The sequence below is a fragment of the Micromys minutus genome (genome assembly GCF_963924665.1).
Source record: "Micromys minutus genome assembly, chromosome: 21".
In the NCBI taxonomy this organism is placed as follows: domain Eukaryota; kingdom Metazoa; phylum Chordata; class Mammalia; order Rodentia; family Muridae; genus Micromys; species Micromys minutus.
The window spans coordinates 19,857,575-19,883,892 of NC_137956.1; the positions used below are offsets into that span (position 1 = coordinate 19,857,575).

The 26,318-nt window shown below is 42.8% G+C and overlaps 2 protein-coding genes and 1 pseudogene across 7 annotated transcripts in view; 1 reads left to right on the forward strand and 2 right to left on the reverse strand.

Annotated features, from left to right (window-relative positions):
* Positions 1-314: 314 nt before the first annotated feature.
* Positions 315-12,192, forward strand: PRSS35 (serine protease 35; the record flags this gene model as incomplete). The annotated part of the gene is made up of 2 exons (XM_080934655.1): positions 315-449; positions 10,935-12,192. Exon 2 carries the CDS (start codon positions 10,954-10,956, stop codon positions 12,190-12,192), a length of 1,239 nt encoding a protein of 412 aa, XP_080790781.1. The 5' UTR covers positions 315-449; positions 10,935-10,953.
* LOC308434205 (cell division cycle-associated protein 3-like) lies at positions 3,519-10,437 on the reverse strand (annotated as a pseudogene). The gene is made up of 2 exons: positions 10,394-10,437; positions 3,519-4,151 (listed from the first exon to the last, which is right to left on the reverse strand). The product of its transcript is annotated as a cell division cycle-associated protein 3-like (transcript).
* Positions 12,193-25,649: 13,457 nt separating the features above from the next.
* The window catches only part of SNAP91 (synaptosome associated protein 91), a gene marked incomplete at both ends in the record, with an annotated part of 106,271 nt that continues 105,602 nt past the window's right edge, over positions 25,650-26,318 (reverse strand). For all 5 annotated transcript variants that reach the window (XM_080934254.1, XM_080934253.1, XM_080934252.1 and 2 more), the window contains one exon: positions 25,650-25,742. In XM_080934254.1, the coding sequence (XP_080790380.1) occupies positions 25,650-25,742 (93 nt within the window). The remainder of the gene's footprint in view (positions 25,743-26,318) is intronic.

Here is a 26,318-nt window from a genome sequence, read left to right on the forward strand (position 1 = left end):
CTGATCCTTCTGACTCCACCTCCCAACTGCTAGAGTTACAGGACTGCACCACCATGCTGGCCACGCCTCCTCCTCCTCTAGTTTTTGTTGCTTTGCTTTTCAAACATTCGTTAAAATATGTCGTGGGTGTCTGCATTCTTGCGAACCCAGTTAGAGGTTTTTCTAGCTCGTAACCATCGGTGTGCAGCAGGGATGCAGGGCTGAGTAAGCAGGATCCGCCCACTCCTCCCCTCTAAGTCGGCGTCATCGCCCCCTCCCCTCCCTTCTCCAGCCACCCAGTGCAGCAGCCCCACTCTTGCCTGGCTCCGGCCTCGGGAGAGCTCCGCTGGGAGGACCCTACACGCTGCTGCCCACTAGGCTCCTGGTACCTTCTCTAGACAGCGTCAGCATCCACGCGTATCCTTGCTGGGCAGCGCCCCTGAGACAGGAGGACTGAGCAAGCTTCTCAGGTAAGGATGAACTCACTGCACAGGAGGGCACCCTAGAGGCTGGACCACTTCTGAGCAAGGCGGGACCCACGGGAGCAACTCAGAGAAAGAACGAAGGGGATCACAGGCTGGCTGTTTTCTAGAGAGCAACCACCCTTCTTCCATTCTGAGGGAGCACCGGCCACTGCAAGGTTAACATCAGAGGAGTGATGTTTGCATTGGAATACAAATGGAATGCTTTCTGCTTAAACAGTACCAGAGGGGACCCTCGTTATTTTATGATTATTAACAGATGTCACTGGAAAAGGTGTAAAAACTTTTCCTGGAAGGAAGCTTGTCTCTTTGCTAAGTTGCTGCCTTGGTACTTTCTGCCTCTGTCTGCCTCATTCTTCCCCTCTTTCCCTGTTGCCCTCTCTTTCCTCTCCCCTCTGCCTGGTTAGCAAGATGAACAGTGGAAGACCCTTGGAACAAGGAGGTGAGATGAAGTGGAAATCTGGGGCTTGCTTTAAAGGACCAGCCAGGGGTGAGTGGATTTAAAAAACGACCAAGTATTGAGAATGACCAAAGCCGAGAGATGGGCATATGGAGACTAAAGTTTTCTCTTGGCTCAAGTGTGTGTGTGTGTGTGTGTTTGTATATGTGTATGTGTGGTATATGTGTGTATGTGTGCCTGTCTGTGGGTGTTAGTATGTGTGTGTGTTTATATGTGTCTATGTGTATTGTATGTATTTGTGTATCTGTGTGTGTTAGTATGTGTGTGGGTGTGTGTATGTGTGTGTGAGTATATATGTGTATGTGTTTGATCTTGAGGTTTCCTATAATAATAAGAGTTTTGGATAGCAGCAGTCACTCCCAGCCTGACTGATCTGACTTTCATACCCTCTTAAACTTAGAAAGTAGTTGCTTGGGGTTGAGGAAATGGTTCAACAAATAAAAGGCTTGCCTCACAAACATGAAGACCTGAGTTCAGAACCCCAGAACCCACATAAAGCCAGAGAAGATAGAATATATCTGAAATCCCAGTGCCCTATCAGAGACGGGGAGAGAACACACAAGCCTGCATGAAAGCTCCTAGTGAGTTAGCCTGGTATATGACCACACTCAAGGTTGTCTTCTGACCTCTGTGGGGCATGTCTCCACTCACCAGAATCAAGGTGCGTGCACAGGTGTACAAAGATGTTGCCAGGTAGATCAAGTCCCTTCTTTCCTGCCTTTATTAAGCTTCCTGGCTTCTGACAAGCCCCCCAACCCCATGCTCAAGTCCGTTTGTATCTACAGAGAATTATAAAAGTCATAACTTTCTGACTGGAGAATTGTGTTTAAGATCTGGTTTATGATTTAGAAGAGAGAATGTTGAAATCCCAGCCAAATAAGAGAGCCAGGCTAGAAAGTGCCAATCAAATGGTGCGTGGGATTTCATATTTTAAAAAAATTCTTTCATGTGAGACATTCTATGTACATTTCCTTTCCGCAATTTTGCAGAAATTTTAAAATTCGAGAGTCAGTATATGGTTGGCTCATGACACGTGAAACTGCTAGTGTGGGCCAACGGTCTCTATTGAATGGATTGCCTTTCTGTGCCTACTCTCAAACATCCAACAAATGCATTCCTTTTAAATAGAAGCATCAGACTCAGGAATCCAGGAATGCTACAGCGCCCTCACCTCAGACATCGCAGATGGGAAATCTGAGCCAGGAGCATGAGCAGAGGCCCAACACCCACTTAGCAGTTTACAAATCATTATTCTACAATTTTACGTTTTCCTACAGGTAAATTGATATGTGGTTAGTGAAATACGCAGTGACTACCAAATATAATGCGTTTATTAACTATTCTTTGCTGAAGATCCAACTTAAAAAAAATTAAGGCACAGTCTAGGACCATGCACGGTGCACTTTATATGCCAGCAAATGAAGGAGCAAGCTGAGAGCTCCCTTGGGGTTACCCTAGTTCCACTCACCCCAAATCTGATTTACACACTGCAATACATTTTATAAATTGAGATGTACACATCCTGCAGAAATAGCAGAAGAGAAAAAGAACAAAAAGAGGAGGCTTTAGTTTTTATTGTGATGAGAAACAGAAGTTGTGGGTTACTGTAAAATAATCATCTGTGTAACTTTACCATCTTCCTTTCCCTCAAGGACTGCCAAACTTTTAAAGCAGACATTGCTCTGTCTCCAGTCCCGGAGCTGAATTTGAAAATAGTGCTATGGTGTGTGATATTTTGTATAGCAGTTGGCACATTTTCAGTGACCCCTCTCTAGCCATTGAGTCTCAGCGTGGAACTGGGGGAGAGCTTAACCGTAGTAATGGGTTATAAAGTATTTGATAAACATATGGGAATATTTGGCAGGCTCGTGACTTTCCTTCGTGTTGAAATGAATCACAGCCCATTTGGTGGATGGCTCAGCAGTGCTGTAGGCCATGGTGGGAATGTGCTGGCACTGGAGCTGTTTTTGGAAAAACACCTGCCAGAAATTTGTCTGGCTGTGGACAGCGTGACCAGCCCTCAGCTCATCAGGATGGGCTATGGGACCTGGAGGTGGGATTTTTAAGTTCGATAAGTTCCATATGCGGACAACTCTTCAGTATATGGTGAACCAGATATGCCTTTTTCATATGCCATGCTTCAAGGACAATTCTGATTCACAGCTGAATGACGCAAGAGGAAATGCCGCCCCAGACTTGCTGTTGGCAGGCTTGCTCTGCCATCTAGTGGTGGCAATACAGATAGCCAGCAAGGACCTGCTCCCAGGACTAGAGATGGAGTCTTCTGAGGATCACTGATGATTTAGCTAATGAGCCAATCACTTATGTACTCTTTTTTTTTTTTTTTAATTATTTATAAGTACACTTTCACTATCTTCAGACACACCAGAAGGGGCATCAGATCTCATTACAGATGGTTGTGAGCAAACCATGTGGTTGCTGGGATTTGAACTCAGGACCTCTGGAAGAGCAGTCAGTGCTCTTAACTGCTGAGCCATCTCTCCAGCCCACTTGTGTACTCTTGATTATGATTTACTAGAGAGTAAGGCTAGATCTTACAAGACCACTCAGTAGCTGGGGAAGAATCCAGCACAGAGCTAGCTCTCCATCAAAGCGAAGTGCAGATTCTCCTTGTCATGGCCCTTGTTTTGCTCCCATGCTCTTCCTCCAGCTTTCAGAGACCTTCCAATTCTAAGAATGACTCTGTCCTTTAGGTCCTTAACATTTTCACTTAGGGCGGAAGGCCGCTTACCTTGTTTTAGTGTCAAGGTCCCAAGGGAGTTGTCATCCTGCAGGATGGTGAGCTAGGGACCTCCCTAGAGCCTTGCTGTTTGCTTTCTGTCTACTGCTCTTAGAACCTGAGGACTGGGGGAGTCTCTGGGTCTCTGGAGGGCTTGTCTGAGTTCTGGCCGGCAACCATGGTTTCTGTGGAGTGTTTTGCTTTCTCCTTGGTAAACGCCTGTTTGGAATCGAGTTTAGTCTGGTTCCCAGGCAGCAACTGGTCCTCAAGGGATCCAGTTCAGAAGATAAAGGAGTTTCCTGGGGCAGATCAAGCTCTGGGAAGGAAGTCGATTCGGATGCTTTGGTCTCAAATACTTTGCTCGGCTCTCTCACCAGTGGGCACTGACCGTCTGTACCACTGATGGGTGTCCGTGCAATGCCGAGATGGAGAGCGGGGATCTGGGTCTGGTGCCTGTTCTGCTGGTAGGCTCGGCTGTGCGCATGCGTGTCTGAGATGGACAGGGCCCACCGGGCCCCCGGCTCGACCTCTGGGCAAACACCAGCTCTGAGATTTTTTTTTTTTTTTTTTTTTTTTTTTAGAAAGGCCTTTAAAATAATACTCAGCATGGTTTCTATTTCATTTGCTGAAAAAATGATTAATCTGTACTGTTCAGCTTCCTGATTCTAGCAATACTAATCAGTACTATCATAAAATTCCACGAAATCGTTTTATATCTCTAAAATTGAACATCCTGTTATTTTTATAAATTTTATAATTGGTGTTTAGGGCCTATGAAACGAACACCTTCAACCCCAGCTTCATACTGCTTCCCACTACTTTCAAAACATCCAGAAAAGACAATTTCACAAACTACATTCTCATCTTCATCTATGGATTAAGTTCTTATTTTCTTTTTTAATGTGGAGTGAGAGTGCGTTTGTGTGTGCCAAGTATATACGTGTTTGCTAGTACATGCGTTCGTGTGTGTGTGTGTGTGTGTGTGAGAGAGAGAGAGAGAGAGAGAGAGAGAGACAGAGACAGAGACAGAGACAGAGACAGAGACAGAAAGACAGAGAGAGAGGGGGAGAGAGAGAGACAGAGAGGGACACAGAGAGACACAGAAAGACAGAGACAGACAGACAGACAGACAGACAGAGACCATGTTCAAGTGCCTGCAGAGGCTATCAAATGCACTACCAGGAGACTTCAGGTGTTGGGTCTCAATGAGAACTCCTGCCATTTGCTGAGTGCTCACATGGGGGCACACTCACATACATGTACACAATGTATTCATGTGTTATTCTTTCGAAAAGAAAGTACACATTCTCTGTCTTTAACATATGTGGGAAGATGAGGTATCCTTAAGGAAATCAGCCTGCTAATAAACGGCAAGCGTAAGTTGATGTGGTTTTCAAGCCCACTGTCCCTATGGTCACTAGACCCCAGTCACTACTGTCCAGTATTGTTATACCACTGACACCGATCTTCCCACTGCTGTGACTTTATATTCTTTTTGTAAACATTGCATCGCTTGGTGCTCTAGCCACTCTGTGACATCCGTAAGTACCTGTCCTGGCCTAGAATACAACGTCATCACAGCAGCCATGGTTTCTCTCTGCCTCTTGACAAACTCAGGATGGCCATGTAAGTTTGTAGAGGTGTTTTCCAGACATGCCCCACTTCCCTGATGCATCTTTATAGTTGATTACCACCGGGATGCTCCTCTGCTTCCTCCGTTTCCCCCCTGACCTTTGACCTAGGCGTCTCTCCTGTCGGTACTTATTCAGAGCACCTAGGCCAGGCCTCAGTGGCTCCTGGCATGTCAATCCTTACCTCAGATGAAAGATAAGAGCAGAAGAGGAAATGAGGGTATGCCTTTATACTCAAGTGTGTGTATAAAAGCAGGCCGTAGTACCGAGAAGGGCAGGGATCATTAATGGTTTAAAAGTTGTTTTTTTTTTTTTTTTTTAAGTGATTATGCGTTCACTTATGTGCAGGCCCTTCCGTTGGGGGGAAAAATGTTTGGTGGCCAGATGCACAAGAATTTTCCATGATGTGTTCATGAATGATGGCAGCTTACTTGCTTTACATTAGGTAGGTGATATCTAATCATACTTAGGTTTAATACAGATAAGAACAAACACACTGCAAAGCCATAGATGTTCATGGGAATGAGCAGCTAGGAAAACATTCGTTTGGCCATGCTTGAAGAAATGAAATAAAATGAAGGAAATTTGCAAGTAAACTGGAAATTATTAAGAAATAAGAGAGTTAGTAAAATAGACTCTTTGGGAACCTTGAGTTCTGGAGGTGGGGAAGAGTCGGTAGAGCGTTAGCCTAGCATGCATGAAGCCCCGGGTTTGACCTTTGACACCTAAACGAAGCCATGGCGATGACACATATCTGTGATCCCACCACTCAGAAGGTGGAGGAAGGAGGATCTGAAGTTCAAGTTTACCCTCCCTCAGTTCGGAGACCAGCCTGGCCTCCATGAGACTCTGTCTCAAAAGAAAGAAACTATGGGTCCTTTAACTCTGGCCCATAGTTAATTCTAGAATAGAATAATGATTTTTAAATAATGCATGTATTGCTTGCTTCATTTTAGAGTAGAATAATAATTTTTAAGTAAAAAGTATTGTCCACTTACCATGCTCTGAGCTGAGGTGGTCACTGTTCCACACAACACCTCATTTAGTTCTAAAATGGCATTATGAAGCAGAGCTTATGGTTGCCACTGTGCACATGAAGAAAATGAAACCCAGAGGATTAATGAACTCTCTTGAGTTCATCCACCCAATAGGAGAAAAAAGTGGACAATTCCTGACCTGAACCTGTGTCCAGATCATAAGTGGTAGCAATAGTAAGTCAGCTCGTGCAATGATGCGTGGCTGTCTTCATTAGAGGACTAGGTACATCAACAGGTGTTAGATTTCTACCTAATTCCTTTCTGCCTAACCTGTCTCTAGAAGCCAACGCACAGCCAACGGTGGATCTGCTGACTCACATGAAGGGCAGTAATTGCAATCTCGCTTTTATTACCCAAACCTGGATTCTGAAGCCACAATCCAAGCAACCACCAGGACCTTGACAGCATCATATCCCTAGCATAATAAAAGACAGGGGAAAGGAAGGTGTGGGCTCAGGCCTGGGAAGTGCTGCCTTTCCAAGGGGTTTCCTAGGTTAGTGAGTTAGGCGTTGGGAATGATGGGTATATGTACTCTACCCACTGGATGTGTGGGTTGTGGGTTGCTCCATCCATCAGAACCATCCTTTCTTTTGACATTTTACCATAAGGAAAACTTAGATTTTTCCCTAGAGGAAGTGTTCCTAGACATCTGTCCAATTTTAAATTACAGACCAAATTAGATGGGCTAACTAAAGCAAAGACCCTTTCATTACTGTGATTTGTAGGTCATATTACAAGTCTCTGCCCTTGTTCATGGCCAAGGATAGACATGGGCAAGGCCTTTATTCCAGAGGGTGCACTGCAGGGATGCTCCCAACAGGGCTGGGGAAAAAAAAAGATACCATCACATGCTTTGTGGTGTTGGATGTAGGAGGCATTTGTACAAGCCTGCTGAGTGTTTGTTTCAAACATAGAACACTCCTTACATTATATAAGTGTAGATAAGCTGAGTTTCTTCCTTACTAAATTGAAGCCGTTTTTTTGGGGTTTTTTTTTTTTTTTTTTTGATTTCTTTACTTTGTATGCAGTAGAAGCTATCTGGGGCTCAGCTGGGCTATCTTCTTCCCGACAGAGACAATGCAGGGGGCCCTGGCTGCTCCAGTGTTATTCAACTTTTCTGAGACTCTAAGGAATCTGGAAGTCTGGTTAAAACACAGTTATCTGAGGAACCCCACAGCCCTTCCATGGGAGCTTCTAATTCCTTTCAGATTTATTTATTTTGTTTTATGCCTCTGAGTATTTTGCCTATCTGTGTACCATATGCATATCTGGTAACTGAGGAAGTCAGAAGAGGGCATTGGATCTCCTGGAAAAAGACTTATCGATGGTTGTGGTCCACCATGTGGGTGCTGGGAACTCAACCTAGGTCCCCTGTCAGAGCAACACTTGCTCTTAATTATTGAGCCATCTCTTTAGTACCTCTAGGAGACATTCTAACAGGAGGTGTGAAATAGGCTTTGACAACCAATTTTTGTTGTTTTGGTAAGGAGTGGAGAAAGATTTATTACTTGCTATAGCAGGCAAGAACATTGGATTTGATTCCAAAGCAATGAACTCCTCATACAAAAGAAGCACGGTTATTTTATTTGTGAATCCTATAAATATTCATATCAGAAGGCACTTCAAAGGCAAACACATTACTGAGAAGGAGAGATGGGAGATATACATAAATTATATATATAATTATACACACACACACATATACACACACACACACACACACATATATATAAAATTTGGAGGGGAGGTGACAGAGCACACGTTAAAATGGCAGATAAGAACTCTTCTGTGCATGTTCAGCTAACACCATAAAGAGAGCAGACAAGAATGTCAAGGTAACTTTTTCTTTCGGTTCTCATTGATGATTGTCAATAGGGAAGCACGCTTTCTCGTTTTTTCTCCTGTTCATCCGCATCTCTTGTTGAAAACTCTTTTCGAAAATATTTAATTTTAATTATGTGTGCACAAGTGTCTGTGTGACACATGGTATGTGCGTGTGAGTTCAGTGGCCATGGATGTATACTGGTGTGGCTAGTTGGTAACTTTCAGTCTTTGTTGTAACTGTATATTAAGTATGTAACAGATAGTTGTGAAGGGCTTACTTTATAAAAATCAACTTTGTAGAAATGTGTAGTGGGGCCTGATGGGACATGTTTGTAATCTCAGTCTCTTAATTGGCTGAGGCAGAAAGATTATGAAAAATTTAAATTTAAAGAAATCCTGGGCTACCCAGTGAAACTTCATCTCAAATATAATTTTAATGGGTACAGTGATAGGGAGTTTGCCTAGCATGTGCCAAGACCTGAGTTCAATTCCTAGCACCATCAAAATGGAAAAAAAACAGTTGTATCTCAAATCTTAAAACTCTCTTGAGCCGAGTATGGTAGCACGTGCCTTTAGTCCCAGCACTGAGAATGCAGAGGCAGGCAGATCTCATTGAGATCAGGTCTACAAAGATCTCAGTCTGGTCTACAAAGTAAGCTCCAGGCCAGCCAAGGCTACATAGTGAAACAAACAAACCAACAAATAAAACAAAAAATAAAAAACTCAAAACAAAAGCCTTTCTTGACTGAAATTTTGCTAAGAACAAGGTCCTCAACAGGACAGTGGAAGTGTGTGCCTTTAATCCCAGGACTGGGGAGGTAGAAGCAGAGAGAGGCAGAGGCAGTGAGGCAGAGACAGGCAGACCTCTGTGAGTTCAAGGCCAATGTGATTTACTGAGCCAGTTCCAGGACAGCCAGAAACCTGTCTCAAAAACAAGAACAAACAGCCAACACCCCCCACCCCTGCCCTGTTTAGTTCTCAATAACACATTGGGAGAGGGACACAAAACCACCTGTGACTTCAGCTCCAGAGGAGTCTCTGATTTGTACAATGTAAAAATCATTTGTGAAACCTTGTTTTTTTTTTAAAGTCCTAGTTACAAGTGACCTGCACGATAGGTCACAAATAGCAGAGAGGTTCAAAGCTGAGTTTCAAGGAATGGCCCAAGCAGTAGCATGTGAACATCAGCCCTACTAAGTGCGTGCATCTACATGCTTACATGCCTACCCACCTGGAGAAGAGGAAACAATACAAAATATGGGGAGGCATCATATGACCTATCACATATCGACAACTTTAAATATATCTGACATCAGAAAAGCTCAGGTGATGGTGGCCATGATGGAAAGAGACCATAGTGTATTATGATCACATTCTCCAAGTGGTAAGGCAGGAACCATTCACTGTGCCTCACTAATTCGTGGACTAATTTTCATACAGAATTTCACTGTGAATGCGCCCTTATATAAGTGGTGGTTCTACATGAAATTTTACTTTGAAAACATACTTTCAGCATCTGGTGGTCTGTGCTGTGTCTTTTCTACTTATGGGGAAAGGAGTGTGTAAAAATGAGAGGGAACCTACTACAGCTGAGGTTACCTGTACATGAGCCACAAAAGGTCAGGTGGCAAGAATAGCCAAGTCCCAGCAGATAGCACTGTTTGGCTAGCAAGCACTCTAATACTTTACTCCTTTACTTGTTTTTTTGAGACACAGTCTCAGTGGGACAAGTTGACCTAGCTTCAACTTATTGTCATTAAGTTGTCATCTTTGATCCTCCTCCCTGAACCTCCTCAGTAACTGGGACTTTTTCACTAAACCTGCCCCCACCTTTGATTTTTTTTCTTTAGCATATTTTTCATTTATTCATTGACAATTTCATACAAATATACAAGTTACATTGTATATTTAGCATGCATGAAGCCCTCATCCCCACTTCTGTGTGTGTGTGTGTGTGTGTGTTGTATGGTGTATATTGTATATGTTGTATTGTGCATGTGTGTGTGGTGAGTGCGTGTGGTGTGTATGTGTGGTGTGTATGTGTGGTGTGTATGTGTGTGTGGCATGTATTTGTGTTGTGTTGTGTATGTGTGTGTGTGATCTGTATGGTGTGTTCTGTGTGTATGTGCTCTGTTGTATGTATGAGTGGTATGTTGTGCATGTGTGTTGTGTTGTGTATATGTGTGTGTTATGTGTATGTATATATGAATTCAGAGCAGGCGACAAGCATATGAACTCACCTGTTTCTAAACTCTGCTGTTTCACAGCATCCTTGGATGCACATCTCTACACCAGCTCCTGCAAATCCTGGCTCAGGGAAGTTGTGAGCTCCAATGCATGTTTCCGAACTCTGATAGTCATTTACATTTTAGACTTGACATTCTAGTCCCGTTTTAAAAGAGCTAAGCATATGGGAAGAACTGCAGGATGTCAGCTCCTGTCTCGACTTCTGAGCACTGGGGAATGGGCATCCGGAGACGCTGTGGGGTGAGACTTCCGGACAGGAGTCCACTCCCTGTCCCAGATGGGGCTGACTCGGGAGGCAGGTGGTGAGAGGAAGAGAGGGAGATACAGGTGATGGGGAAGAAGTTCAGAGAGAAAGGCCTTACTGAGTTTGGATGTCTGTTATTGGTATAGATCTAATGCCTGGGAAGTCTAAGGCAGATGAAAACAAGGATCTTGTTTATGGTGGTGGTGAACTCAGGATCTAATGCATAAAGATGAAAGTAACATTTAAGCCACTTAAACCACTCCTTTGTGTGTGTGTGTGTTTTTTTAAAGGGCAAAACAGAAGAACAAGATGGAAAATATGTTATTTTGGTTGATAATTTTCATCCCTGGATGGATCCTCTCTGATGGGTCCGAAACAGAACCAGAGTTTACGTGGCACTTGAGCAGAATACCCCAGGTTGTGAGTGAGAAGACTATTTATCTTGCCAGCCCCATGTTCCAGGCAGATGCTGGGGTGGTGACGGCCACAGTGTGCGGCATTGAATGTCAGGAAGAGCTCCCAGCGCCCAGCCTTTCCCAACTGGAAGATTCCCTTTCCTATGAGACCGTCTTTGAGAATGGCACCCGAACCTTAACCAGGGTGAAAGTTCAAGGTCTGGTCCCGGAACCCACTCAGAACAGCAGCAGAAGAGGAGCACGCCCTAGGAGAAGGAGGCAGGTGTACGGTACGGACAGCAGGTTCAGCATCTTAGACAATAGGTTCTTGACCAATTTCCCTTTTAATACAGCAGTGAAGCTGTCCACCGGCTGCAGCGGTGCCCTCGTTTCCCCCAACCATGTGCTCACAGCTGCCCACTGTGTCCACGACGGAAAGGACTACGTCAAAGGCAGTAAAAAACTGAGGGTGGGGGTGCTGAAGATGAGAAATAAAGGAGGACGGAAGAAACGCAGAGGTTCCAAGAGGAGCCGGAGAGCCGCAGAGGGTGGTGGCCAAAGTCACAGTGGACAGGAGCATCCTCAGGAGAGCGCCACCCAAAGACCGGGGAAAAAATTCAGGCGAGGTCCCAGAGTCGCCCAAGGACGGCCTTCCTTCCAATGGACCCGAGTCAAGAGCACCCACATTCCCAAAGGCTGGGCAAGGGGAGAGAATGGGGACCCGGCCTTGGACTATGACTACGCACTCCTGGAACTGAAGCGCGCGCACAAGCAGCAGCACATGGAGCTGGGAGTCAGCCCCGCCATCACCAAGCTGCCGGGAGGCCGGATCCACTTCTCTGGATTTGACAGCGACAGGGACGATCAGTTGGTCTATCGGTTTTGCAGCGTTTCCGAGGAATCCAATGATCTCCTGTATCAGTACTGCGACGCTGAGGCAGGGTCCACCGGCTCTGGGATTTACCTGAGGCTGAAAGAGCCAGGCCAAAAAAATTGGAAGCGCAAGATCATCGCCGTCTACTCGGGCCACCAGTGGGTGGATGTGCACGGGGTTCAGAAGGACTATAATGTGGCTGTGCGCATCACTCCTCTTAAGTACGCCCAGATTTGCCTCTGGATCCATGGAAACGCTGCCAACTGTGTTTATGGCTGAGGAAAAACTGAAGCGAGTTCATGTGTATCTTGAATCCCCCAACAAAGCCAGCTCTCTCTGTGAGACCACTCACAGGCGATGCCTGGACTTGGACTATCAGGTTTTTGTTTAAACGGCGTTTTTACAGACTTCCTTTATTAAAATTAGGTTACTTTCGCAGAGTTAAAATGTTTAGTTACAGATACCGAAACTAGATGGTACTTCAGCAAGCATATACTCTTTATGTGGTGGTAAGTTTCATTTCGGGGGAAACCATCTTTTTACTTGGGCTTTTTTTGGATACCAGACACTCCTTAAAACATCTAACCAGAACTGTAATGTGACTTCCCAATGGATTAGCTCTTGAGTCTACTCTAGGAAGAACCTAGGAGGATGTAGTTATGTGTTTGATCTTTATGGAAAACACAAAGATTTATTGTCAGTAACACAATTAGGATCAGAGGAGACAAGGAGGTTTAGCCTGCAATTGGATGAGATTCAGCTATGCCATTCCTACCCTCCATGTTTATTCGTCTTCTCTCCGTTCTGAGAAACTTCTTTCAAGAACTATAGGTCAAAACATATAAAAATTACAAATCAAATATTCCATTGAGCTGCATAAACAAAACTATTAACTGTGGCTTTAAGAAAACCCAGCATCAGCGTTGTCCATCTAAAATTTGGAGAAACGCTTTGTTTTGTGTAATGAACCAAGTTCACAGATGCTGAAAGCTGAGACACTTTAAGATCTCAAGTTTTACAATCTTAAAATTGGACGTTTTCAAGGAATACGGAGAAGCCATTTCACAAGCTACCATCCTCTGGCGAAAGCCGTTCGTGTTGTACTTTCTACTGTGTGTGAGGTGCTATATTTTGGAAGTGGGGTATTTTGAAATCTTTTTCAAAAGAGAACCCACCTACCCCCAACCCTGAGATACCAAAGAAGAAGAGACCAAGGCGGCACCCTTGCTCTGCCTTCCAAGCAGCACTAAGCAGTTACTGTGTACCAACCACCCTAGAGCAAAATGCAGAGCAGGCATTCAGGACACACCGTACACCCTAACATTTAAGTAACCAAGGGCCCAATCTTTGGTCTATTTTTTTTTTTTTTTTTGGGGGGGCAATCTCTAAGGCCACATATTTTCCCTCACTCAATTCATTGCCAGGTAAAACCTTTTTCTTTTGGACACGTTCTAATAAAGACTACAAAATAAGAAACAATGTTGTTTTCTATTTTTGTTTTCTGTTATAGTCTTCATTAGTATGCAAAGCTGTATCTTCATTTGAGTTATCATAATGACTTTGTAAATGGTGCTTAAAATATGTGGCATTCTCTTATAATGTGGGCTGTTAAAAATAATTCAATAAAATTAAATAAAATATATGACTTATCATGTTTGTATATACACTTTAAAGGATTTTCGAAAATACTCAGTTCGCTAACATTTCACTGAGATGTATTGCCTTTAACACTCGTCTCACTGAGAGGCATTTAGTTATTGCTTCCAGTAGAAGAGGAACACATACTGAAAGAGGAGCTGTTTTCTTTGGGGTGGGGTGATACCTATACAGTCTCGGGATCAGATGCTTCTCCTGTTATTGTGATAAAATACCCAGCAAGGAAAGACTGGCTTATTTTTGTTTCTCTGTCCCCCCCCCCCCCTTGCATTTCTGGCTTTTCCAAGAGGGCCAGCATAATTAATACACGACTCTAGAGATTATCATCACAGTTGCATATAATAAACCAACTATGCTCTGCTTCTTCGCATATTCATAAAGATGGACTGAAATGTTCTCAGCAGCCATGTTTCCCTGAAGAGCTAGCATATGTAGAGGAATGCACATGTGGTGCTGATTCAGGAACCAGGACACCAGTGTAATATAGTCCCTGTCTAAAGGTAGATTTCCTCTCTTCTCCACTGCTGTGCTATTCTTAAAATTCCAGTGTTCAAGGTCAGGATATGCTCAGAGCCAAGGTCCTATCACAAAACAGAAGTACCACTTTACCCAGCCATGGGCTGAAAATAAAAGTTGGCATTTTTAAGTCAGAGCTGAATTTAGTATTCTGCCACTGCACTTGAGACACACCAGAAGGCCTGTGGCTTGGAGAAATAAGTGACACCATTGTACCCACCAAATACCCAGTGTGTCACCCATGTGGCTGATGTGGCTCCTTAAATGATGTCTTGAGCAGTCATCCACCCACCGATCACAGCATCCCCATACCTAAATTAAAGCTTGCTTTTGGTGGAAGCACACAGGCCATCATGTGACATGAATCACCTTTCCAGGACTGATGACTACATTTCTCCATTCTTAGGCTGGCACAAACAAGGACTCTGTGGCGTCCCTATTCTAAAGTATTTAGAAAATCCCTTTTGCTAGAATCTATTATACTCAACTAGAGCCTCAGACTGTGAGCCTGCTAGATTCAAGATAGTGCAGCAGGTTCCCTTAATGTAAAGGCTTCCAGGTTTGATTAATAGTAAGTACGACCCAGGGAACTATCTCAGAAACTCAGATACCAGGGATCCATGGAAATACACCCCAAATCCCCAAGAGTGAGTTCAAGAACATTCCAGTTCCGATTAAGCTCTGGGTTGGCTTCCAATCATGGCCATAGTCTCTCTCACACAAATGAAAGGCTCCCCCAGCAGAAGATATTTCGGAAAGGCTAAGGCTTGCAAGTGAATTCTCTGGTGATGGCCCACTGTTTTGCATGGCCTGTGATGGGTGAGCTCTGGGATGCAGGGTCACCAGACTGCACCCCAGGATTGTTTCTTGCTGCTGATATGACTTTCCTGTCACTGTTACATAGCCTAATGATTCCTGGGCAGATTTCCTGCAGAATCAACATGAAGATATTCTTTCATATAGTAATACTGTATAGAGAAATAGATGGTTCACCAATTTCTGATAATAGTTTCATAGAACTCTTAAACTGATACAAGTGAACTTTAGCCCCCTATAGAGTAAAAACTACAAATAGAGCTCTGCAAAGCTTCACATGTCATGGGTCAATTGCACTAGGATAAGAAAACAAGCTTGGAACAAAGTTGTGACCAAGGGAAAACATTCTTTCTAGGTCAAGTCCAAGGATGAGGCCACAGGTGTGCACTATGATAAAGCAAGGTCACATGAAACTGTTGCTTTGAACTTATAATGAGCTTATAGAATAAAACACTGTTTTGAACTTATTATCAATATCCTTCTGTAACTCCCCTTTTATGTAACATTTTATCTCTGAGGTGATTTTTTTCTTATACAGAGAATCTTTTATCTAAAAGCTATAGAGGCTGAAAGCAATAATAAAGTTGTGGTGTAGCCATTTCTGTTTCATCCAGTGTGCATGTTATCTATGTGTATCTATGTGTGTCTTTGAACTCTCCCTTTCTTCCTCATTTCTCTCTGGCTCATGAAGTGTTAATGAACTCCAAGCCTCTTACCAGGGCAGTGGGTGGGGTTGAGGGAGGGGGGCTAGGATCCTGAACCAAAGAGAAAAGAGCCCTAGTAAGCTTTGTTTTTTCTTAATTCCTCCATACTAGCAGCAGGAATTGTTCACCAGAATAACAGAGTTAAAGAAAGAGAAAATTTACAAATAGTAAGCAAATTTTGCCACCACGATTGCCAACTTGCAACGTTGCTGCCACTGCAACTGTCACCACCAGCCACCCATGGCTGCCTACCTCAGTCTGCCTGAATGCCAGACTGGTCCTTGAAACTCCCCTGCCTGGGCACTCAGGCCAGGAAAGACTATACAGTAAAACTGTCCAAGGAAGGAAGGAAGGAAGGAAGGAAGAAAGATGTTCAAGACACTTCTTGGCTGAATGTGAAGAAGTTTAGAGCTATGGGTGCTGGGTTGGAAGACAACAAAGAAAAAAAAGCTAGCTTGGAGGAGAAAGAGAAGTTAATACGTAGACACAGATGCCAAACAAACAAATAAATGGTCCTGTGCTTACTGTGAAGACAAAAAATGCTCAACCCAGAAAGAAGGAAGGCTTGGCAAGAACTCCAAGTGAAAATGATATAGATTTCCAGTGACGGATTCATTAACACATGCGGTATGTTGCTACCATATTTTGTTCTGACAATTGGTGATGGATGCTTTGTTTTTCTGCTATGAACTTAAACGGTCCTTTTAACTTCACTTGGCAAACATTTTTCTTTTTCCCATTGAAAGAAAGTCACAATTAAAAGAAAAACTTGTAATTTCAAACTTACATTTGAAATGCTATATACACAGTCACAATTCAATGATGTTTCTTGCATTGAAAGAAATGGGCCACATAGCGCATCAGGGTAGAAGTGTACACCTTCAGACCCTACTGAGAGGCAGAGGCATCAGGATCTCTTGAGTTTAAAGCCAGCTTGGTCTACGCAGTAAATTGTAGGCCAGGGAACGCTCTATAGTGAGACCGTCTCAGGAACAAAAGGAGGGAAGGAGCAGGCTGCAGGGTGATTGCATCTAGATTTAATATTAATTTAATTAATATTAAAAGTTGGTTTATGCACTCATGCGAGGAAATAAAGGGACAAATAGAGGAGCAGGGATTTGAGAAAAGACCATCCAGAGACTGCTTCACCTGGGAATCCATCCCATATGCAGCCACCAAACCCAGTCACTATTGCTGATGCCAAGACGTGCTTAATGGCAGGAATCTGATATGGATGCCTCCTCAGAAGCTCTGCCAGAGCATTACTGATGCAGAGGAGGATACTTGCAGCTAACTATCAATAGTGTCAGCCAGGGACACGGAACATCCAATGCAGGATTTCACCTCATATCCCAGAGACTCCTGTTAGGGCTCTCAGTATCTAAGGTCACTAAGGGCAAATGTGAACACCACTAATGGCTGCTGTGGGCCAGTGACTCAAAGTATTTCTTCTGAGAGATCAGAAAGTTTAATAAACTGTGTGTACTGACAGTCATCTTTTAATCAAGAAGAATGATGTGGTGACAGCCTAACCAGAGATGGAGATGCTATCCAGAGGGAATGGAACAGTGAGGATTGTTGGGATTCTGTAAACCCCACCCCTCAATTACCCAGCAGTGGCCAGGTATGCTCCGCCCCAGTGACCTGACACTATAAAAGGAGCTGCTTGACCCCTCCTCTCTCTCTTGGCCTCTCTTGCCCTTGTGCTCTTGCAGCCTTGCTCTCCCATTTCCCTTCCCCCCTCTGTCCCACGTACCCATGGCCGGCCTCTACTCTTCTACCTCTCTCTCTCTTTCTCTCTCTACCTCTACCACCCCCTTAACTCTCCCATGACCTGAATAAACTCTATTCTGTACTATACCATTGTGTGGCTGGTCCCTCAGGGGGAAGGAATTCCCAACATGGACCCCCCAGAGGCATCTCCCTTGCCCCCAGGCCTCGCCTACCTCCATGGGCCATATGCCCCCCACTCTCTTCATCCTTCCCCTAACATTGGTGCCGTGACTCGGATCATCATCTTTTCCTTACTTTGGTGCCCCGTGTGAGATTAGATTTCCTCATGACCAGATAATCTCTTTCCTTTCTGTGACTTAACAACCTTGGATTGGTGCCAGCACGACTCAAGAAAATGCAGGTTCGCATCCGGATGCTCACTAGCTCAAGACCCGGTAAGCTCCCTCCCCACATCTGTCAGAGTAAGCATCCAAGAGGTCCCAGGGAAGTGTTCCTAAACTACCCCTGAGGACAGATGCTTTTACTGACCCTCATTCTAGAACTTTTTCCCAACATGGACCCCCCAGAGGCATCTCCCTTGCACCCAGGTCTCGCAGCACCTCCATGGGCCATATGCCCCCTACTCTCTTCATCCTTCCCCTAACATTGGTGCCGTGACTCGGATCATCATCCTTTCACAACATTGGTGCCCTGTGACTTTTCCTTTCAGTGACTTTTCCTTTCATTGGTGCCCCGTCATCTTTTCCTTACAACGATGGCTGCAGCTCTCAGAGATGGGCTGAAGACAAACTTTGGGGAAAGTCTGTACTACAAGTGGCTATAACATAACACAGCACCCACATTTGCAGAGTATAGCCCTGCATGGGACAAGGCCAGGGAATGTCCCCTTGAGGAGACTCTTCTCTCAGTGATCATCTGCTTTGCTGATAAACCAACTTTTATTAAAGATGATCTATTTATTTATTTATTTATTTGTTTATTTATTTATTTATTTATTTATTTAAAGTATGAACTTTAATATCTATCTGCATGTACACCTGCTGGTTTACATATACAGGTCAGTGTCCCATGTAGTTAATGTGGGACAAGTACCTACCTACACTGACTGAACTTTAAAACCCATTCTTCTGTGCCTGGGCTTTACTGTGGAATCTTACTACCCCCACTGTTTAGAGAATTTTTTTCTTTCTTTTGTTACTCCTACAATGGAAACAAAAAAAAAAAAATCAAACCTACAGCAAAACTAATCACAGCAATTAAAAATAATTTAAATGTATTTGATGTTTATAGGTGTTTTGTCTTCATATGTGTTTATTTCTGGCAGTGTGCTTGGTACCTGCAGAGGCCAGGAGAGGTGTTGAAATCCCTGGGAGTTCCAAGCAGTTGTGAGCTGCCACTTGGGAGCTAAGAAAACCTCAGAGTCCTCTGAGTTTAACTGCTGAGCCATCTTTTCTGCCCACAAAGTAATTTTTAAAAGTAGGAACAGCAGTGTTTTATTGTGCCAAATGTTTTCCATTCATTATCTCATATAATATGCACACAAGTAGATGGACCCTCATTCTACAGAAGGAAACAAACACACACAAACAAGCAAAAAAAAAACCAAACAAACAAACAAACAAAAAAACCAACCAACCAAACCCCCCACCTCCCCAAAGCTTAAAGATGTTAAACAACCCCCAGGCAACAGTGGGTTGATTCCCTTCTAAGTAGTTGGACACTAACTTTCCTGCATAAGCCCCAGCCTCACTAAAATCTTCTTGTGGGGGACTGGGAGCTGAGCATTTGGAAGGTTACAATTAACAATGGAGGTGAGGTTACACCTTCCCCACCCCCAGGCGAATCTACTGAATGATACATTTAGCAAGTCTTTTACCTACTTTTCTTTAACTGAGGTGGGTGGCTTCCTAAGGATTCCCTAACTCTTTCAGGGCCTGTGAGATCAACATTGTTTCTCCAGGTTATTTCCTGTGGACACATAGTGGACTGTCCCAGCCAATGACCCACCAAGCACTTTTCTAACAGACAGAATGCCTCAGTCGGTAAGGAAGCATAGCTACCTTTTGTTAAGTCTAATTTGAAGAGCTGTGTGCCAAAGACTCACAGGCAGCTGCGGACTGCTGAGAGCCTGTGAGATGGTCTTCCCACTGGTTATCCAATACCTAACAGTCAGTCCTGAAATCATACATACAAGTAACATTATATAGACTCAACCAGTTACATTTAGGAATGTGCATAAACACACACACACACTCAATAGCAAGCAGTGACAACAAAAAAGGCCATACATTTGAAAGAAAGGATAGGCATGTGGGAAAGTTTGGAGGGAGGAAAGGGAAACAATATAATTATCACCTCAAAAAAAAAAAAAAAAAAATCAAAACAAAAACCCCAAAGTGTCTGAAAATGTCACTGCTCTTCTAAATTTCCAAATTTGTTCGTAGAAATTTGTATTTTTCACAAAACATTATCAACCTGGAATGTTTCAGCACTTCTGCTATAAAATGGATTAAGCAGAAATTTTTTAATTTCTCAGATTTGTTCTCTATACGGTAAGCAACTCACATAAAACAAAAGCTTTTATAGGTCCTCAGTAAGTTTTCAGAGTCCGAAGTGTTGGGATTCTGTAAACCCCACCCCTCAATTACCTGGCAGTAGCCAGGTATGCTCTGTATCAGTGACCTGACACTATACAAGGGGCTGCTTGCCCCCTCCTCTCTCTCTTGGCCTCTCTTGCCTCCTGGCTCTCTTGCTCTCCCACCCCTATTCCTCCTCCCTTCCCCCCTCTCCCTCCATGTGCTCATGGTTGGCCTCTACTCCTCTATTCCCCCCCCCTGCCTCTACCACCCTCTTAACTTTCCCATGACCTGAATAAACTCTATTCTGTACTATACCATTGTGTGGCTGGTCCCTCAGGGGGAAGGGATTCCCACCATGCCCCCCCAGGCATCTCCCTTGCCCCCAGGCCTCACCTACCTCCATGGGCCATATGCCCCCACTCTCTTCATCCTTCCCCTAACATTGGTGCTGAAACCCAGGATGTCATCTTTTCACAACATTGGTGCCCTGTGACTTTTCCTTTCAGTGACTTTTCCTTTCATTGGTGCCCTGTCATCTTTTCCTTACACAAAGGGTCCTGAGAATAAAGAATGTGAAGACCTCTGCTGTGAAAATCAGTTATACAATATTTTATCCTGAAAAACTAGGCCTGCCTGTCAGATGGACCTGGAAATGAACTTGAAAGATCCAGTATCAGGTTTGAGAGTTTAGCTAGGGTTAAGTACTGCCTTGCTACAGCCTGAAACAGCACAGGCCCCCCACTTCTCTGTAAGGCTCTACCCACAGGGAAGCCTGAATGACATGTTGGGGTGAGCTAGGCTACCAGCTATACCATACTTGACACACACAGACACACACAAACCCTCCCTCCACCCACATGTGTGCTGCCTTAGTTTCTGTTCACCATGTGCTCTCAGGCGTCCCCAGAGGCTGGAAGAGGGCAATGGAGTCCTTGAAATTCAATTTGCAATTGGAGCGAAACAGAGATGGTTGAGAGCTACCATGAGTGTGCTGGAACCAAACCAGGGTCCTCTGCAAGAGGACTGAGTGCTCTTCATCACTAAGCTTTCTCCCCAGACCCCATAAACAGCCATTGTTTTAGTGCCCAGGGCAAGTAATTACAAAGTGCCTTAAAAACACAGAACAATGTGCACCTTCAGCCTAACACCAGGGGTAAAGTATCTCAAGGGATGCAGACACTCTAAGACCATTCTTTCACAAATACATCCAGAGTCTCTACATAGCCAAGATCCATAACACTCTTATAGTTTATCTATTAAAAATTTATGCCATATGCATATATGCAAAAATTTAATCTTAAACTATTTTATATTCTAAAAGATATTTTATTATAATATGATGACTAAGTAATCTATGCAAATATGACCTGGGAGGACTGGAAAGATGACTTTGTAGTTCAAAGCACTTGCTGCTCTTGCAGAGGACCCAGACTCACCTCCCAGCACCCACATGGTGACTTATAATTGTCTGTGACTTCAGTTCTAAGAGATCTGAATCCTCCTTCTTGCCTCCATTGGACCCAAGTATGCACACACATGCAGGTAAACACTGTTTTCTGTAAATAAATAATGCATTAAAAAAATCATCAGACATGATCTTATGTTTGCTTCTGAGAGTCAAGTTCTCAAGTTATAAATCTGAGGCAGCCAAAGGAAACACGTTTTAAAAGAGTCTCCTACCTGAGATTGGGCATTTTTCGTGTGTGTGTGTGTGTGTGTGTGTGTGTGTGTGTGTGTGTGTGTGTGTGTGTTGTGATTAGGATTAAACCCAGGACCTTAGTCATTATTAAGGTGGGTGCTTTGTTACTAAGCTATAATCCAGTCCCAAGACTGAAATACATTTTGTGGATGCTATAGTAACATAGCTGTAGGCACCCAGTTTTATTACAACCGGACAAGATAAGTTTTATGTAATTACAATATTAATATTTAAGTGTGTGTACAAACTGGGACTTGGTTACTTTATTAAGTTCTATGGAAATTTTCACACTTTAAAAAACTTTATTTGTGTGTTTTAAAAGAATACCTAAAAGTAAACATATGTTTTGCAATATAGAACTTAAAGTAGCTTCTAGGCATGATGGAGTCCCCAATTGAATGACAGTTCATTAAAATTAATTTGTTTAGTTTTACTGCAAAAGGAATCTATATTGTCATGGATAAAATTTCTTGCCTTAAATACTTAAATTATTAAAATAGTTTAAAGATTTTTATTTTTAATTTTATATTTGTATGCATGTGTGTTCTAGAAGGTAGGGAAGGTGGCAAGCGCCAGAGGCATTGGATCTCCCCAGAACTAGGGTAACAGGTAGTTGTAAGCTACCCTATGTGGCTTTTGGTCCAAGCTCTGGACCAAACCCTTGTCCTCTCTAAGAGCAGTACACACTCATAAGCTCTGAGCCATCTCTCTAGTACTCTTAATATTTTATGTATGTTCCATTTGACACATCTTTTTCTTAAAAAGTAGACAAAGACAGAAAGAGTACATTTGTATTTTCTTTGTTCAAGGTATTTATTGCATCTCAGAGGGCAGACATGCACTGGGTTTTTAAACCAAAATACAAAGAAAAGCCATTTTGAAATTGGTTTTAGGTAATTTTCCCCCATTACAGTGTATGTTATCCCCACAGTAAATTCAGATACAACCACTTTAAAGGGTACCATACATCTATTAAATAATTTGAAAAATAGGCAAATGCCTTTCCAACCCAATATGCTTTTACAAAGAGCTGCCAAGCCACTAAACAACACTGATCAACAGTGACCTTGTGCACGCATCAAAATCTTCAGCCAAGCCATCGGCACAGACAATATGACAACAAACTAAAAATCAAAGAATACAGTATGTACATTAAAAGATACAATTCGCTGAATTGGTTTCAATCCTATCACAAAGGTACAATAGAAGTCACTTTGAGCTCAATCGAAGGATGGAGAAACACTAGTCTATAGAACACACAAAGAAATACTAACTGAACAGATGTATGTAAATCCACACTGAAATAAAAAATATTTGCAGTTCTCTTTAAGTTACAGATGTCTCTTGGGGCACGTTCATAGTCACAATAAACAGCACATCTCTAATTGCATTTTCAGAGACACAAAAGAAACAAGCTCCACTTTTCAGTGCCTTTGATCAAGAATGAATAAATAGGTCAATTTAGATGCAAACCCTGCAAATATAATTAAAATATATATCTTAATATAGCAGTGATAAATATGGACTTCTCATATGATTTTTCTCATTCTTGATAAGGTAGCTTCATCAAGGAGAAGTTTTATTATGGACATTAAACTTCATTTCTTTTTAAAATAAAATTTCTTAACATATACAGCGCACAAAAATAAACATTTCTCACAACAAGTTGAAGTTTCTGTGATTGGAAAAATGTACTCCACACCGAAAAAGTTTTTGTATAGTTAAGAGTGTTTTCCTCACTAGCTGATAGTATCACATTACACTTGTAACAGAGGTACAGAAGAGAAGAGAGTTCATGGGAGGACGAGCGTTTGTCCAAAAGTTATATATACATTGAAACCTTCGAAAACACAGACACATCTTTCCAAATGGCTCACCACATAACAGCTGCGCCATCTTTCATCCACGGGCAACGTCCAGAAAAGCACTAAAGGCATTGGAACCATCCATTCACCGTTATGTCGTGCAACACACGAGGAACCCGGATACGCTATGAGCTGGAGAGGAGGGTAACAGCTAAAAGTACACATTCCTAATGTTCACGGTCACAGCCGGGCTGTGTTTGGGGAGAAGTTACGAGTCAGCACTGGGTTTGGTACTGGCGGCTCACTGTGAAACTGAGCGTCAGTCTTAACTCAGGTTATTCCAAACTCAGGTTATTTCTCCTATTCAGTCACAAGAACTGCAGCTGTAAAGAAAAAAGAAAAGAGTATTCAAATTAGAAAATAGAGCACACATTAAAAGACACGGACATTTTACCTCTCTTACAATGTTCTCTTTAGAGTGGAAAAGAGTTTGGGGAATTTGACAAACTCACATTTAGAGGTTTTTTTTTTTTTTTTTTTTTTTTTTTAACTGAGATAAACATAAAACTCACTCAGGAAACGTAAACAAGTCTATGTATTTAGACACTTTAGGAAAAAAATAAAACATCAATAACCTTTAAAACTTTGACACTTACTAGCAATCTCAGCCTCAGAGCTAGTCCGTATAGCAGTGGCAGGTGGAAGGGCAGTGGCTACCATTACTTTATATGTCTGTTGATGAGCCACTTAACTGTTGGACAGTGTAGGCTGGGAAAGATGGTGAACCCTGGAGGCGGTGCCGTCTCTCCCATCTGTCCTTCATGTGCTTTTTCTCTTATGAAATACTTGCTAGGCTCAGAAGGAGTCTCTCTGCCATAAAATGTTTGTCTGTCTACCTGGGGTATGGATCCTGGGGACAGGGACTGTCTCCAATCTCCCGCTGTGTCACTTAGCAAGGTTCTAGCATGTAATGAGAACAGCGCTTAGAGACAGTCGTGAAAGAAGCCGCTGAGACATGTGATGCCTCACACTTCTAACTGGTCTTGATCCAAGAGGACAGACAGAAGGAAAAAACAATCTCTTTACTGAGGTGTCAGAGCATTAAAATGGCGTATCGATAGTTCCCTTTAGACAGATTCTTATTATGTGGCCCAGGCTAGCCTTGAATTCTCAGTCCCCCTACTTCAGTCCCCAGTGTACTAGGGTTAAAGTCACCAGGCCTGGCTATTGTTAATTTAGTCTGAGGAAATAATCATAAGATAGGATTTCACATACACACAAAAAAAAGTTGGTATCTAATGAATGTGGGTGGTGGATGTATCATAGAAATTGCACAGCACCATGGTCCAAGGTTCCTATATTCTTGCTATTCTTCTGACGGGACCTTGAAAAATCATTTCATGCTCAAGGATTAAGTTCTTTCAACTATAGAACAGGGTGAAAAACTGATATGAAAAATCCTGAGTAAATGAGTGAAGTGACGTTGAGCATGTCCGTAAGCAGCCACCGACTACGGGAGGTGCCAGGACTGAGAGCAAGCTTCCGTGCCATCCGGCTTCCTCCCATTGTTTTCACTGTGAGCCATTTGGTAAATTAAATTTATGAAATATGAAACTAGACTGCCAGAAATTTAAAATTCACCTTAAGTAAATGCAAAGGTTTTAAGAATTTTAACATTTACCTTAAAATCAAAAGTAAGTATAATGGAAGGAGGTGGTTATGTAGCCAAATGTAATTTTTAAGTGACTTCTAAATCTAGTACTATATACATGCTGGCATCTGATGAAGTCTAGTTATCAGGGAAACAGTGGTATCAGCAGTTAACGTAGCAGTCTGGGAGACTTTTGCCTCACTGGTATGGTTTTTGTGCTATTCAAGAGAAGAACAAACCATGGAGTTTGCTCTCCTATGGTTTTAACAAATTAAGGTTTTAAAAATGCACTGATAAGGACAGGTTTTGACTTCAAACTTAAAACCCTAAACACTCAAATTATCCATCCATCCATCCATCCATCCATCCATCCATCCATCCATCCATCCATCTATCATCTATCTATCCATCCATCCTCTATTGAACCATCCATCCATCCATCCTCCATCCATCTTCCATCCATCATTTATCTATAACACAGAAGTAACAAATTTCATACCTGGAACAGTTAAGCATTGCACAAGCTCACTATTACAAGTTCACAGAAAAAGCTCAGTATCAGATACCTTAAATTGTTTACAAGAAATCCTTGATGTTAAGATCCGCTAATGGGTCCTTGGTTGGAGGTTTCTTGGGACTCTGAGTGGCAGGTGTAGGGCTTGGAGAAAGCTAATGGGGAAAAGGTCAGCCCCAGAGAGCAGAAATAGAAAGCACAAGAGACAGGTAAGCATTAGGCAGAACATATACCAGAGAAAACAAACACACAGAAGTCAGACGGCTAAAAGTTAATACAGCTGTTTCCTTCTACTTAGTCTGGGCTGTGCTTAACTGGAGAGGACAACACTGGGAACGATGCTTGTGTTTCCTGAAATTCTTTGACATCAGACTCAGCCAAGGTGAAATATGGGGAGTTTGAGAGAACAGTCTGAGTTAGGAAGAAATGAGAATATAGAGTAAAACACACACACACATATGAGGAGGCGAGGGGAGAGAAAGGCGTTGGGGAGAGAGAGTGAATGAAGTAATTTCTCTATGCAGAAAGCATTCTTACTTTGAATCATTAGTAACATCAATCTATTAAAAGAATGATACTGCTTTTCTTACAGGAAGGGTCGATTGCAGGGGAAACTAAGATAATGGGGTAAGACATTACTTTAAATTAATAGGTAACTAGGCTTCATATAGATCATTTCTCAGTAAAACACAGCTTTTGGGCAGTGTGCATATCAGATGAACAAGTCATTT